At 37.8% G+C, this 17,000-nt stretch overlaps 1 protein-coding gene across 3 annotated transcripts in view; it reads right to left on the bottom strand.

Moving 5' to 3' along the window:
- The window catches only part of KIF20B (kinesin family member 20B), a 78,405-nt gene that overhangs the window by 59,710 nt on the left and 1,695 nt on the right, over positions 1–17,000 (bottom strand). For all 3 annotated transcript variants that reach the window (XM_039335971.1, XM_039335973.1, XM_039335974.1), the window contains exons 2-13: positions 13,363–13,510; positions 12,221–12,307; positions 12,001–12,120; positions 11,715–11,853; positions 10,187–10,371; positions 9,755–9,800; positions 9,123–9,317; positions 8,210–8,321; positions 6,928–6,996; positions 6,684–6,830; positions 4,324–4,486; positions 2,252–2,560 (exon numbers count right to left, since the gene is read on the bottom strand). In XM_039335971.1, the coding sequence (XP_039191905.1) occupies positions 2,252–2,560; positions 4,324–4,486; positions 6,684–6,830; positions 6,928–6,996; positions 8,210–8,321; positions 9,123–9,317; positions 9,755–9,800; positions 10,187–10,371; positions 11,715–11,853; positions 12,001–12,120; positions 12,221–12,307; positions 13,363–13,509 (1,719 nt within the window). In that variant the 5' untranslated portion in view covers position 13,510. The remainder of the gene's footprint in view (positions 1–2,251; positions 2,561–4,323; positions 4,487–6,683; positions 6,831–6,927; positions 6,997–8,209; positions 8,322–9,122; positions 9,318–9,754; positions 9,801–10,186; positions 10,372–11,714; positions 11,854–12,000; positions 12,121–12,220; positions 12,308–13,362; positions 13,511–17,000) is intronic.

Raw genomic sequence — 17,000 nt, 5'->3', positions numbered from 1 at the left:
AGCTTCCTACATCAATACGTTCACGGTATAGCCATATTATCAACAGACGTCACCTGTATAGTTATTCCTCATTTTCTTCATTACCCATTATTATTGATTTAATGTTTCATTCAGGATATGCCTATAGTTTTCTAGCCCTGCAAGAAAACTTACATTGGAGAAAGCTGCCTCTTTTCTCCAAGCAAACATGAATGGGTAAAGAAAACCAAATTGCGCTTCCTACACTTCCTCTTGAGTCATATAACAAAGAGGCACCTGGAGGTGGCTTGCAGGCATATAAATTGTGCATCCATTCAGCAACCTACACTGGGTTGCATCCTGTTAACATCCATGGCTCATATATTGGTTGCTAACAATTTAATTGAGAAGCCACCCACTTTATGACTTGACCAAGTTAGACTAGACTGGAAACTGAGCTCATGCAAGCCAATAGTGCTTTTATCATAGAAGGATAGAATCTTGTAAGTTTGAATGTGCTTCCCTCTGTTCCCTCCCTTTATTTTTGGTGATAATGAGGGAGGGTCTTATTTGAGATGCTTTCTCAGATACAGTTCTGATTTCTTTTATCTGACCAGTTTTGGTAGTGGCTCTTTCGCTTGCTCTTCAAGGTCATTTTGGTTCTGACCAATACAGGCAATAATTTGTTCAGCATCTAGGCCAGAGGTTCCCAACCGGGCATGCGAGACAATATTCCAGGGGGTGCAAAAACTTGAGTTTTCAAAATTATACTGTATATGCATAATTTGTTGCCGTTATTTTGAACTTTAGTAAGGGGTACGAGAATATATCAGAAGAGTTCTAAGAGTGTGGGGTACAGAAAAGGTTGGGAACCGCTGATCCAGGCAATCCTGCTGCTTTCCTTCTACAGTATGTCTTACAAGAACATGACCTTTTCAGCTGCATCTACACTAGGGAATAGGCATTCCAAAAAGACTAATCTGCAGGAGTCTCACAAGATGTGTGTCATGGTTCCGACTCCTGCAGATTAGTCAATGTGGTTAAAAAATCCAAAACAACAGCCACAACGTGCAATCAAAGCTCATAAAGAAACAGGTGCAGCTTCGATCACACTATTGCAACAGCCTTCTTGACTTGTTTGACCACACCTGGTGGATACCCCTCTAGCTTTCTGCCAGACTCCCTTTTATTTCTAAATTCATCTCTGAAAGCAGAATGCTTTATTATATTCTTTAATTTGCTATCTAACAGGATGGCTTCTATGACATATTTATATTTCTTTTTTTTAAAAAAAAAAGTTGTTGTCAAATTAAAGCGTTGGAAATCAACTTTGAATATAGATTGTTGTAGAAAAGCAAGCTACAGATATGCAGGATAAACACAAGCTAGATTTGCTTTCAAATATAAAATTCTGCTTTTTGGTTGCTAGGCAAAGGCCCCTTTAACTCCAGCTCAGTTCCTGTTACTACCATGGAAGGAACTTGGCTAATAAGGGGAACTATATTAAGCAAGCAGACGATGCAGAAAGTAACAGGAGCAAGATAACCTCAAAGGAAATGTTTTTAATCTTACAAGTTGGCACAACCACTTTAGATCTAAATTAAACAGAACCGGTTCTCATCAACAGCTAAAGAGAGACTGCCTGTATAGAATGCATGTAGCCTAATGCAATCTTGTGTAGCTATTGCTCATTGATTATATAGTTAAATGCAGTTATATTATAAATATATTAATTTTATTCAAATGCCTTTTCCCTTTCTGGAGAAGTGGTCAATGTTCATTCCTCCCGCAAAAAAATACACCTCGTTAACCCTACTCCAACTTATTGATTGTTCCACTTGGGATATCTCCCAACATTATTCAGCTACGTCTGTGTAATTTTCTTAGCAACAGTTTAATAACTTGACATCAATTTTTCCAGATTTTTAAAAAAATCTTCTCAGTCTAGTCTATGTCCCATATTCTTACTAACCAGACATGACCTTGCTTAGTTTTTATTGAGATAAGCCAAAGCCAGGAACCTGATATGACTTTGTTGTTTGAAGATAGTCTATCTTCTTTGCTAGACTATACAGAAATGATGTGAAAGGAAGCAGGGCCCCATCCATCAATCTTGATAAAATACCTGCTCTTAATCAACCGCATTAATTCTCATTGGGACCGATGCAGAAGCTCCCCTTTTTTTTTCCTCTTCACTACCCCATCCTAATTTAAATTGCCTTGATGCTACCCATGCTCATTAGAGTCTTTTTGGTTGAAGATTGGGACACATGCAGCCCGGCAAATGACATACCTGATATTCTTCTTTTCTGATAATGATATCGCTATCTTCGCCTTCGAGTTGATTTTCCATCTCATCGGTTGCGTCAGCCTCTTTTGCATGTGGGTCTTCTGCCAAACAGTGCCCCTGGTGTTCTTCGCTGTCATCTTCCACTAGCTCTTCTTCATCTTCCATCACATCTTCCAGAGTCCCCTCCCAAAATATAGTTGCTCTTTTCATGGGTAAGCGCACACCATCATCAAGGGTCATTTCGGAGTCTGCTTTGAGGGACAGCTGGTCAACCCTCTCTTCTTGGGGAGACTCAGGATCTAGTACCATGACCTATTCAAGATAGATGTCACAAAATGTGTTTAAAGTCACAATTAACAGGAATGTTTCAGCATTTATGAATATTTTATCCTCGACGCTCACTGCATATAAGTAAAAAAGAGCTCTTCAAAGATACTACGACTACAATTGAGCCCAAAATTTATGTTGCTAAGTGAGACATTTGCTAAGTGAATTTTTCTCCATTTTATGACCTTTCTTGCCAGATGAATCACTGTAGTTGTTAAGATAGGAACACAGCTGTTAAGTGAATCTGGATTCCCTCTCAACTTTGTCAGAGGATTGCAAAAGGTGATTGTGTGACCCCAGGACTCATAAATATTAGTCGGTTGCTAAGCATTTGAATTTTGATTACCTAACTATGAGGATGCCGCAAGGGTCGTGTGAAAAATGGTTATAAGTCACTTTTTTTCATTGCTGTTGTAACTTCAAACGGTCACTAAATAGACTGCTGTAAGTCAAGGACTACCTGTACTGTATTTCCACTATATTCCTGTAGGAAAAAGAAAGGGAACTTAACTGCAATATATATATATATATATATATATATATATATATATATATATCTATATATATATATATATATATATATATATGCCCATCTCTTTAATATTGTTTCTTTTTAAACACTGAGATATAGCCAATTTTGAAATATCACAAAGATTAGATTCAAAATACATACTGTTCTTTGTTAGATTCATAGTCCTATCTTTCCTCTGAAAGTCATTCAAGAGATCCTCATTTCTAACTATCCTCTCAACAAGCCTATGGGATAAGGGGCTGAGAGATGGGGATTATCCTAAAGTGACCCAAGGAGCTACCATAGTTGAGGGAGGACTTCAACCTGTTTTGCTCTGGATATACATCAACCCTTTTACCACTACCCCACACTGATCTTTCTACATTTTAAACTGCTAATTAGCACATCTGAGAGATGAAGGCAGAACTAAGGGTAGAGACTCCTGTAATTCTCAGGCTGAGAATTGATCTCAAATGACCAGATGTCTCCCAGAGGCAGCAACAGATTGACTAAGTATCTGTTAGCTCTGAAAGGGAGGAAGGGGGGAAAAATAGAGCTTAAACTGCAGTGCAGACCTACTGAAAAATTTTGACTACTTTGCGCTACTGTGGACAAATCAACAGTAGTTTCATTCTTGTCTTTAGTAGTTTCTCATCTAGCCAAATCATACCTCAGAAGCTTCAGTCAAAACTAGCCTAATACTGAATATAGGATTAAGTACAAGTAGTCCTTGACCTATGACCAGATTGGAGCCTAGAATTTATGTTGCTAAGTGAGACATTTGTGGGCTTTTGTACCATTTTATGATTTTTCTTGTCACATTTGTTAAGTGAATCACTGCAGTTGTTAAATTAGTAATGCGGTTGTTAAGAGAATCTGGCTCGCTCATTGTCTCTGCTTGTCAGAAGGTCACAAAATGGGATCACATGACCCCAGGACACTGCAACAGTCGTAAGTATGAACTAGTTGCCGAGCATCTGAATGTAAATCACCTGACCGTGGGGATACTGCCACGGTCATAAGTGTGGAAAAATGATCATAAGTCCCTTTTTTCAGGACCATTGTAACTTCGAATGGTCTCTAAACAAACTGTTGTAAGTCGAGGACTACCTGCATCCAGAAAGCTGAGATTTATTATCAAATCTTGGTATGAAGTCTGACAACTTGAAAGTTTTGTAACCCAGTAATTTTGTGATAGGCATTCATTCACACCCATTAATCATCGGGACACATTTACCTTTTGAGCGATTGCCGAGAACTTTAGCACATTGAGGGTTTCATCATATGCAGAGGGACTCTGGCTGACATTAACTATCATGCAAACTTTTCCTTTCCCATTGAAGAAACCTTGGAAGAAGTGAGTGAGCTTGCTTTCCCGAAAAGGAATGTGCTGTTGCAGCCTAGAATGAAGCACGAGAATTTTTTAAAAAGAATAGAATAGAATAGAATAGAATAGAATAGAATAGAATAGAATAGAATAGAATAGAATAGAATCTGGAAGGGACCTTGAAGGTCTTCTAGTCCAGCCCCCTGCTCAAGCAGGAGAACCTATTCCATCTCAAACAAGTGACTGTCTGGCCTCTTCTTAAAAATCTCCAGTGATGGAGCACCCACGATTTCTGGAGGCAAGCTGTTCCACTCATTAACTGTCCTCACTGTCAGGAAGTTTCTCCTTGCAGCAAAGTTTAAACATATAGAAAGTTAGCTGCAAAATTTTACTGCAGAAATAAGTTCAACACTTGTTCCTACAAATAGGCTTAGGGCTCATACATGTTTCCTGGCTATTCAAATTTGAATTCATAAAAGAAAATGAAGATACATGGCGGAGAAACACAATAGATGGAGTTCTTTCTAGCAAATATCCCAAAGTTAAGATGCTGTGCAGGTGGATAGTGACTGAAACAAGCTTTGCCTGCTATTTTTAACTTAGATGTTCATTGTTAAAGAGGTTTTAAAGCTTGCTACTAAGAACTAACAAGAAGAAAAATTGTCCAAACAGACATACCTTATGAATCATAGCCCTGTCATTTAAGTGTCAAAACCAAACACTATTTCTGCTTGGAAACTGTTTTTTCTGATAAATAACAGACCAGTAGTCTTGCCACAACTAACAAAAGGGTATCTCTAGAAAATCAACATAGAAGGAAAATCTTATGGAAAGACTGCCGAGGCCTACAGTCAACCAAGATCTAGAAGACAGGTAATCTTTCAGTCTTTACAGCAAACAACTTCTGAAAAATTATTTACATGATTTAATTACAAGGATCACAGAGTGAAGAAATCATTACATCAGGCAAGACGAAGAATGTTGCTTGTTCAAGGTATATTTGGAAAGAGGCGTGGCAGTTTTAAGACTTTGTACTTTTCATAGAATAATTTTTCCTTGGATAAGCAGACAACTTTGCATCTTTGAAACTCAGCACATGTAGCCCTCTCAAAATACAACCACAATCAGGCCCAGAATTTACATTCCTAAACAAAGTAATTGTTAAGCGAATTGGGCCCGATTTTAAAACTTTTTTTGTCAGTCGTTAAGCAAATCACTGCAGTTGTTAAGTGATTCACGTGACTGTTAAGTGAATCCAGTTTCCCACCACCCCATTGACTTTGCTTGTTGCAAGCTGGCTGGCAAGGTCACAAATGGTGATCATGTGATCCCAGGAAATAGCAACTATCATAAATATATGCCAGTTGCCAAAAGCCCAAATTCTGATCCCGTGACCAGGAGGTTTGTTGCTGCAATTGTAAGGTGTGAAGACCGGCCTCAAGTCACTTATTTCAATGCTACTGTAACTTCACTAAATGAATGGTTAATAAGTTGAGGATTACATGTAATGAAATTCTGGGGGTTCCTGGAAATTGGAGACAACCCACATAGAAGAGTTGAGCACCTCCAAAGTGCCTGAAGGCAGGACAAGAAACAACGGATGGAAACTAACCAAGGAGAGAAGCAACCTAGAACTAAGGAGAAACTTCCTGACAGTTAGAACAATTAACGAGTGGAACAACCTGCCTCCAGAAGAGGTGAATGCTCCCAACACTGGAAGTTTTTAAGAGACTGGACAGCCATTTGTCTGAAATGGTATAGGGTTTCCTGCCTGAGCAGGGGGTTGGACTAGATGACCTCCAAGGTCCCTTCCAACTTGTTGTTGTTGTTATCCCTGTTTTACTAAAAACCTTCCTCTTTTGGTTCTTTCTCTCTTATACAGGAATGGAGAACAAGAAACTATCAAGCTTTTTTTTTTAAGACCCTCACTTGACACACCTACACTTGAAGCCCTTATAAACAGAACATTGACACTGACATCCTGTAAACTCTGCTGAAGACGTTACCTAGCCTGGTAACAAAACATTCGGAAACCAACCTGCAAGCTCGAAGAATGAACCTTCACCTTCATTTTTTTTAAAGGTTAGGAGAACATTAAATAGGGAATGCATAATTTGTATATTTTTTTATAGTTAGAAAGAAAATGAGGAGGAGTCTGTAACAAGGTAAAAGAAACTTTTCTCTATTTAACATTTCCTTTTCCTTTCTATAAATGGGTGGCTGATGTCCAAGATTTGCCTACTCTGAAAGTAACGCCCTCCAGTTCCTACTTTGTTTGTTGATTGATCTTCAGGGCATTGATGCATTTGCCCAGAATAAGCAACGAAGTGTTAATGTTTCCACTCTCTTTTAATCTTTCCCCTTCGTTGCAGGTTCTCGTGTAGCGCTCGGAGCCAGCCAGGTCACAGAGAAATAATCTACGTAGAAGAGAAAAGCATACCCATTCAGCACAGACACAGACTGCACAGTGGTTTTGAAAAGATAATGATTTCCTGATATATTAAGACTGCTTACTCATTGACTTGCATCACCCGCGTGGTTTCTGAATCAATTTTTAGCATTTTCACAGTAAATATGCTATGGCTGTAAGAGAAAATGAAAAAGTTACCTCCAAACATCTCTGGGTACAAACAGTAGTTTGCTTGCCTGTATTGTATCTCAAAAGCCAACGAATTCAATTCTTACATAAAGGATTTCCATTCCGAAATTGTGGTACAAATAGTCCTTCCTTAATGAGCAGCAACTTAGCAGCAACAGTAAAGAGCACTCATTAAGCGAAATATCACATGACTGCCTCATTTAGCGATGGCAGTTCCGGTACTCCCATTACAGTCATTAAGTGACATAATCACATGACTGTGTTTTGTGACCTCCTACTACTTCCCCATTAGCTTTGTTCGTCAAAAATCAGCTGGGAAGGTCACAAATGATCACCAGGTGACTGTAGGATGCTGTGACAATGATAAATGTGCAATGGTTGCCAAGCACCCAAATTGTGATCACATGACAGCAGGGACACTGGACAGTCTTAAGTGTGATAACAGGTTGTCACTTTTTCAGTACTGTCATAACTTTGAATTGTTGCTAAATAAATTGTTAAGCGATGACTATCTGTACTGTACTGTACTGTTTTCAAGTAAATTACATCCAACTTGCTACCAGCCAATAAATAAATTCATTCACCCAGCCAATATTCTGGTTGTAATTCCTTGTGCATGAATTCCTTGCTTCAGAGTGGATATTTCCAAAGTCTACAAAGCCTTAGCTATTCAAACTATTCAAGTCCTGCAAAGTTGAATGAGATATTTGCCCCTCTACTAATTGAAATATCAGTGATACATACGTGAAATAATGAGAATGAGGTAAGGGTGGACTGCAGCTATTCCCAAACAACTGTTGTACTTTTATAGTTTTGTTTTGTTGTATTTTAATCTGAGCTATGGAGGCAGACTTATAGGCTGCTAAGAGTTAATTGTGATTGGAGTGGTTTATAAGCTCTGTAACAACTTAATAGGTCTTAGCTATAATTTCTTTAAACGGACGGTTTAAAGATTGCCTAAACCAGTCAACTATTAGTTAAGGCAAACATAGGTTGATCAGAAATGAAAATGACAACTTGTAAGCTCCATCTTGTGGTTGTTCGTGGAAGGAAACATAAAACCAGAATATTTGAGTTGAGGAAACATATTATGAACAGGAAGATTTGGGAGCATTAAGTCTAGATTGGATATAAGATTTCCAAATTAAATACAAATCAGACATTTGTCCATTCATTATCAAGCACTTGCTGTTTTACCTTCTACTTGAGTTGGCATTCAATTTTGTGGAAGCATAGCTCTGATGTCTCAACCCTAGTTTCACAAGTTTATAAGCTTCTTTGGAGTTTGAAACTTGAACCCATTGTAGATCTTTCAAGAAACAGAGTATTTATTAGTTATTGAACAATAAAACCCTACAAGATATATAATCCTACCAGATAAATGTAATTGGAAAAACAGAATTCAGAAATAGTTAATCTGATTTAGCAATATTTTGCCTTTGAAATTAAGTGTTACTTCACACATTGGCTGGTCTAGATTAAACATACATGGGGGATGTAAATAAGTCTCAAGACTAGGTACTTTCCCCCCCACAGCTAATTAACCCTTTGGAACCTCAGATGTATGTGACTAAGATCTTACACTTTTTAAAGCGGAAATAATTATGGAGGAAAATTAGCAAGAACACAGGATATACTTCCATGCTCATCAAGACACTCTACAGGCTCATGCAAAGCATTACGATGTTACAAAATATATGCCAATCTGAATGAATTCTCTTGGAATCTTATCTTTGAAAGCAAGTTGAACAAAAACTATTATGTAAGCAGTGACCTGATAAATGCCAATGAAGAGTTAATAATTGTTAGTAGAGGTACTTTTAAGATAATAACAGGCATCTATGGATTCCTAAATGGCAAAATTTGGTAGAAAAAATGGAACAAATTAAATCTACTGACTATATAAAGAAATTCCAAATAAAGTGAAACAAGTGAAGATAAGAGCCAAGGACTGAAAATATTAACCTGTATCATATTGTTCATTTTATAATGATATTTATATAGCATAATTCAATGCATAATTTTAGTCAAAGTAAGCCTATCTCATATTGAAAAAGGAGGGTATTTGTAAGTTATTGAAATTATGGTCAATTGCTAAAATTTTCATTACCTTTTACATAGGAATAGCCTTTTATGTCCTGCGCCAGGCGCAGCATTTTTCTTCTCTTGTCAATGGATATTGGAAGCAATAAGTCATAAATGCACTCATTGTAAATTTCACAAAAAGAAACCCAAACAGAGAATTTAACATTTCTCTGCTCTTCCAGGTTAGACTGGTCTGCTTCTTTTTCTGGTTCTTTCATATCTGGCAGAACATTGGAATTAAATAAGTTGAAATGTAAAACCATATTATTCAGTAGCAGGCAGTTGGTATGGAGGATACAGCCCCAGCTTGGATATATCACAGAGTTAGCTATTAGACTTTGCTAGCTACAGCAATGAACTCAACAATGTGACAACTAGCAATATTCACTTTTTACAGCAATATCAATAATGCTTGATGTGGGTTTAACATGCTATGCAGACCCAGATTTTGTGGTTGGCAAAGTACAATATATGCAGAAATTGTCTAGATTCTATTCACTTCTTTGTCCTGATCCTACCAATCCCTTGAAGAATGGTTCCATCACACTACTCCAAAGTTGAGAGTGGCCCTGGTGACACTAGCTGAGCATTATTTGTGAATCCAACTCTCTTCAATAAACAATGGTATAGCAAACGAGTATGAACAACCTAACTTACCTTCACAATTATCTGTTGTTCTATTACTGTTGCTGTGGCAATCTACCTGAAAATTAAGTCAAGAACAAAATTTGGATTACCACAAATATTTTGTTAGAGGTTTCTCTCCATCATCCCTTGTATTTTAATATTAGAAGATATGAAGTGAGCACAAAAGTCACATTCTGCAATAACTAAAAACAAATAAGATCAGATCAGAGCATTCATCTAATGTGTAGTTTCTCTGAACTTGTTATGTAACCCCCGAACATCACCCAAACTGACAGAAGGGGGGGCATATGCGTTAATCCACCAACCAGGCAATATTCTATTCCTTATCCTTACATTCCATTAAATGTTTCCTTATTGTCAAACCTATGATTTTTCTGTTCTGGGTTTATTCACTAAAAGCTGCTAAAAAGTTTGCTTTTTTTTTTCCTTAAGTCATAGTACCTCTTTCAGGAGGTGAAGCAATGAATTTTTTAGAGATATTTCTTCTCTCACTTCTTCTTTAGACAGGTTTCTATGGTCTTTACATCGATGGGGCTTGAGATTCATGTCTGGGTACAGTTTGTTTTGAATGCTTTTAAACAACATGTCCAGCGCCCTGGGGAGAATGCCTTTATCTTCATCTGTACCTGGCATATAGAATTTAAGACTTAGGTAGAGTTCCAAGCTGTTGGAGCAGAGATAAAGAAAGGGTGAAATTTCTGAACTAAATATATTTTTGAATGACTGCCATTATCCCCCAATCTGTTGCTGTCCAGATATGCTGGACTCTAGCCTCTATAACTGCTGACCAAGGAAATCCAAAATATTTGCTGGACCCAGGTTGCAGAAGGCTGAATTGGAGCCATCCTTCAGGAAAATACAATACAATTTTACAGCAGGCAGCAAATATGGACTTGCTTGTCTTGTATATTGACAAAAAGCACCAAGTGTTCTTACTGCTTTGAACTTACTTAATTCCTCATAGTAGTGAGCCCTACTTGCATTCAGTGGGACTTACTTCAGTTTATATGTATAATTTCTTTGCCACCAAAAAATAAAAGCAATGGAAAGATTCAATGAATTCAGCTTATTCATTAGCATTATATCATTTATATGGAAAATGTTTCCTTGTTCTTTTCTCTCCCTCCCCCCCCCCTCCTATTGAAAAATACTTGTGGGTTCTAGGATAGCTTTTTTAGCTATTTGCATTTTTCTTGGCCAAATGTATCAGAATTGACAGGGCCAACATGGCAAAATGGAACACACTAATGGGCACCTTTCTGATTCCTGGATTTATCCATTCCTTATTACAAATAATAATGCTAAAAGATGATCACTTGACATTAGAAATTCTGTTTATATAAAGCACTATACAGAGCAAAAAAAAAGTAGTCACCATGTGCTTTATGCTCAACTATTAACTTTAACAGAAACAGGAAACCCTACTTAGAACGAAAGAGCGAACAGTATATACCATAGATCCAAACTTGTAAACACTGCCATCTAGTGGGTGAATACTAGTGTAGTTGTTGCATAAAAATACATTCCGATAATGAATTCCATCACTTGATTAAGACACCTGAGGAGTTTAAGACTAAAATACTATGTTAGATCCTGGCTTTTCATCTTAAATACACACTAGAACATTTATTGATTTCAAACAGGGTACCTTGCTTCAATTGAGTGAAAGGATTTGGAATAGCAGAGGACATATTTTGCATGCAAGAGGATCCAATCTTGCTCTCTATTGTTTGAAACTCAGGTTACAGGGATAGGAAAGATGGCTTAAGACTTTAAAACTTCTGCCAATAAATATAGAAAAGTCTTAACTAGAACCAATATAAAAGTGGCTTTTCATCTTCTCAAATCTAAATGTCTAAATATCCCCAAAATAGCTGGAACTGTGAAATTATTTTGTGCCACCAAGAGGACAAAAAGCAACCTTAGCTAAAACGTATAGTTCAAATAAATCAGAGTTTCTCAGATGTACCACGGTAGGTGTGTGTTTTCCCAGCATTTGTCACACCGTAAGTAAATATTAGCCGACTGTGTCCCCTTAGGAAATCTAACATAGGGTGCTTCAGAGCACCATCAAAGAGTTCTTCTTGTGTTGTTTTGGGCCCAAATACCTAAGAAATATACAAGAGAGGTCTTTAAGTTTTCAATTATAAAAATTGCAAAAAATATATTGAGTCTTAACTTTTAAAAGATAATAATAATAATCCTATTAAATATGCATAATATTTTCATAGTACCAATAAGGAAACTGGCTATACCTGGGAAAAAGTAAATTTCTGCACCAATTGCCGCAAGTTTTTTTCACTAAGACGAAATGTCTTGGAGCCTTTAGGAGCTTTTAATACAACACTTGTTGAGTCAACCACAGAAACACAACCCTATAAGAAAAATAGGGTGAGGGTGGGGAATCTTTTAGAGCCAAGCAGATAGCATAATTTTAATGAAGTTTTGCTTTAAATTCTTTTAGCTGAATAATACCTGAACATCATGTTCTTTTTCCAACTCTAAAATTGGTCTGACCCGAAGGCAAACATGAATTCGTTCTTTGGATTCCAGGCTCTCTCTCTAATTAAAAGAAAAAGTGATAACAATCTAGTTTGTGGCCAATAATTTTCAAATGCCCCAGACTTACAATTGCAGAGAACATTTTTTTTCTCCTTAGTCAAGCCTTTCCCCCCAGTCCTTTCTCTCCATCTCTCTCATACACAGAGAATTAGCATCTCACTTATTACAGCAAAGCCTTGCAGATTCTTCACTATGAAAAAGCCCACTAGCTATTCCTAAATACACCATACTGATACCTCTCATTTCTGTGCAACATAAGCTACATAAGATGGCATGTCAGCTGTTTTTGAAAACTACATTACATTACTGTCTCAAGAGTTCAAATTGAATTTAGCTCAAGACTTGACCACTGAAAATGGCGCTTCTACCTTAACAACAAACTTTGGATGGGGATTACAGGGGCTTCATATGATTGTTGTTAAACAATCATATGAAGCTCCTGTAATCCCCATCCAAAGTACCTTGAAGTAACATTAGACCGGACTTTCTCCTATAAGACAACTTAAAAAAAATAATAAAGATTCAAACCGTGTTAGATTCTGCTGCCAACAACTGACTAGTTAGATCAAATTGTGGAATTCATTCTACTATATTTACTCAAATTTCCTATGCCACTTCCAAAGCCGTTATTTCCCTAGTTATAATTTAAGATTTTTCTTAAAAAAAAAAACAAAACAAAACCTTCCTCTGATTGTGAAACAGGATCTTTGAACATAAAGGAGATCCTGAGTGTGTTAAGGGCCCATTTCCAGGTTATAATAACATCTATTGCAGACATGTCAAATTTGCAATGTCACATATCGGGACAGTTTTGCCATTGCCGGCAATGGGGTGTCGCGGCTTCCGGATGACACAGCCGGCCGGCGGGCCAGCAGTTTGACACCCTGATCTATTGATTACAATTTTTCTTGGCTGCTGTATATACTGTATTTATTGGCATCATATTTGCAATTGATTTTAAGTGATTTATGATTGTTCATCAGCCCAAAGTCACTTCCTTGATATGGGTGGTCATAGAAACTAAATAAATAAATTTCCACTGTTTATTCTCTTACCCGGCTTATATTGAAACTTGAAGAAAAATCACCGTATAGATTTTTTTTAACATCACTCGCATCCACAGGGCCAGTTCTTGGGGATAGCTCAACTGCTGAAAGAAAGGAAGGTCTGGAAACTGTTGGTTTATCCAGATTTGCCTCCATTCTATTAGAATACAAAAAGAAAAAAGAAATAGAGGGTAGGTTACAACTCTATAATTGTAGAATAGACAATTATAGTATTGATGTATTTTTACAAACAACTCAAGGGGCAAACACATCCAATACATCTTCCTCTCATTTTTCCCACAACAACTCTAATCACTGGCAATACAAAGAGCAAGTATAACAACAACCATTTATTATATCCTAAACTTAACACTATATCATTTCAGACAAGTGACTGTCCAGTCTCTTCTTAAAAACCTCTAGTGATGAAGCATCTACAACATCTGAAGGCAAGCTGTTCCACTGGTAAATTATCCTAACTGTTAATAGGTTTCTCCTTAATTTCAGGTTGCTTCTCTCCTTGATTAGTTTCCATCCATTATTTCTTGTCTTGCCTTTTGGTGCTTTGGAAAATAAATCGACCCCCTCCTCCTTTTGGCAGCCTCTCAAATACTGGAATACTGCTATCATGTCCCCCCTCCCCCAGTCCTTCTTTTCTCTAGACTGGCCATCCCCAAATCCTGCAACTGTTCGTCATATGTTTTAGTCTCCAGGCCTTTAATCATCTTAGTTGCTCTTCTTCGCACTTTTCCCCCAAGTCTCAACATCTTTTTCAGGAAAGCAAAGGCTCAGAATGAACAAACACTTGCAACAAAAGTTAAAGATAATTTTAAAAAAGTTTCTTTCAACATATAAATAACAAGAAAAAAGTCAAGGAAACAGTAGATCCACTTAAGAGGGAAAATGGCAAGGAAGTAACAGACAGCAGAGAGAAATCAGAACTGCTTAAATCATTCTTTGCATCAGTCTTCATGCAAAAAAGAAACTATAGCCCAAGCTACTAAAAACCTAACTGTAAAAGACAGACTAGAAATAAAAAATAAAATAAGCAAGAAAATGGTTAGAGAACACCTATCTGATCTTGACGAATATAAATCACCAGTATCTGACTGATTACATCCAGACTTCTGAAGTAGCTGGCAGATGTTATCTCAAAACCTTTGTACTATATCTTTCAAAAATCCTGGAACACTGGGGAATAACCTAAGGATTGGAAAAGAGCTGTGAGAAGATGTGGTTCCCATTTTCAAAAAAGGAAAGGAAAAAAAAAACAGACCCAAGAAGCTACAGACCAATCAACCTAACATCAAGATACTGGGAAAGATAATGAAAAAACAGATCTGTGAACAACTAAAAACAAATAAAGTTAAATTAAAAGCCAGCACAGATTTGTTAAAAACAGATCATGCCAAACCAATCTTATTTCATTCTTTGACAAAGTGACTAAATTAGTAGACCAGCGAAATGCTGTGGACATAGTATACTTCAACTTCAGCAAGGCATTCAACTTAGCAGATCACAACCTACTTCTTGGTAACCTAGAAAAATGTGAGATAAGACAGCATCACCACCAGATGGATTTGTAACTGGCTGACAAACCATACGTAAGGAGTATTCCTTTAATGGTACTACATCTTCATGGAGGGAAGTAAGCAGTGGGATACAACATTCCATCTTAGGCCCAGTATTCTTCAATATCTTCATAAATGACTTAGATGAGGAAACAGAAAGGAACTCATCAAATTTGCAGATGACACTAAGCTGGAGGAATATCTAACACCCCCGAAGACAAGTTCAGGATCCAAAAAGATCTTGACAGACTTGAACAATGGATCTTATCCAACATGAAATTTAATGTGGGAAAAAAGCAAGGTTTTACACTTAGGCAGGAAAAGCTAAAGGTACCAGCTCAAAAACAGTAACTGTGAGAGGGACCTTGGAGTCCTAGTAGACGATCACTTAAATATGAGTCAGCAGTGTGCAGCAGCAGCCAAAGTAGCTAATAAAATCCTTGGTTGTTTAACCAGATGCATAACCAGAGGCATGAAGTATTAATACCACTTTATAAAGCCTTAGTAAGACTACACCTGGAATACTGCATCCCATTTTGATCACCACATTACAAAAAAGATGTTGAGATTTTGGAAAAAGTGGAAAGAGAAACTAAGATGATTAAAGGTCTGGAGATTAAAACATGAACAATGGTTGCAGGATTTGGGTTTGGCTAGTCCACAGGTCGGCAACCTGCGGCTCCGGAGCCGCATGCGGCTCTTTGAGCCTTCCCCTGTGGCTCCCAGCCTCCTCTGCCTTTGCAGAGAGAGACAGAGACAGAGAGAGGCAATTGCACTTCCCTGCTCTCTCTCTCTCTCTCTCTCTCTGTGTGTCTGGGTGTGTGTGTGTGTGTGTTTTGTGTGTGTGTGTGTGTGTGTATGTGTAAAAGAGAGTGCACTCACAGTGTTCTCCGAGGAGCTGAAAAGCTTTCTGGGCGGAGCTCCTCCCTTTGCTGCGTCTCTGCAGGAAGCAGGAAGCAGGAAGGGCAGGAGAGAGCTAGCTAGCCCAGCTAGGCTGACTCAGGAATTCTGGGAGTTGAAGTCCATGAGTCATAAAAGAGACGAGGTTGCCTACCCGGAGGTTGTTGGACAACAGCTTGAAGCTTGCCAGGTGAGCAGCAGATAGGAGGGGGGGAGAAAGAGAGAGAGAGAAAGAGAGAGAGAGGGAGAGAGAGAGTGGGGGAAGAGGAGTGGCAGACCAAGGGCAGATAGAGAGGGAGGGAGAGAGAGACCCTTTTGACATCTAAAATGAAGATAACACTGCATATATCCTTTTTTTACATGTGTGTGTATGTAATTTTATTCTCTTAAAGCATTCTCTTGGTGATCATTGTTTTAATAGTATGGATATTCCCAAGAGTCATATTTTTACTTTTATTTTTAATGTGTATATGTGTGTGTGTGTGTGTGTGTGTGTGTATACACATATACACATACACATACACACACCTATAATAAAGGTAAAAAAGGATATATGCAGTGTTATCTTCATTTTAGATATCAAAAGGGTTTTGCGGCTCCCAGTGTTTTGTTTTTGGTGGGAAACGGGTCCAAGTGGCTCTTTGAGTGTTTTGGGTTGCCTACCCCTGGGCTAGTCTAAAGAAAAGAATGACTGGGGGGGGGGAGAGAACATGATAGCAGTATTCCAGTATTTGAGAGGCTGCCACAAAGAGGAGGGGGTCAACATATTTATCAAAGCACCTGAGGGCAAAACAAAAAACAGTGGATGGAAACTAATCAAAGAGAGAAGCAATCTGGAACTAAGGAGAAACTTCCTAACAGTGAGGACAATTAATCAGTGGAACAGCTTGCCCTCAGAAGTTGTGGGTGCTTCATCATTGGGATTTTTTAAGAAACTGGACAGCCACTTATCTGAAATATATAGGATTTCCTGCTTGAGTAGGGTATTGGATTAGAAGACCTCCAAGGTGCCTTCCAGCTCTATTCTGATTCTGAAAAGTTTTGTAGAAAAGGATCCACAGGAGCAGAAAAGGTGAAATACAGAAGTTTAATGACTTCTAGCCTTGCCAATGAGTGTGGAAGAAAACCATTAATACTGCAGAGTAGTGTTTCCATCAAGGTTACATTAAATTTTAT

This window comes from Crotalus tigris, unplaced genomic scaffold (assembly GCF_016545835.1).
Source record: "Crotalus tigris isolate CLP2741 ecotype Arizona unplaced genomic scaffold, ASM1654583v1 scf7180000017663.5292952, whole genome shotgun sequence".
NCBI classification, from domain to species: Eukaryota; Metazoa; Chordata; class Lepidosauria; order Squamata; family Viperidae; genus Crotalus; species Crotalus tigris.
The sequence above is the reverse complement of the archived record's forward strand: the minus strand, read 5'-3'. Positions and strand labels throughout refer to the sequence as shown.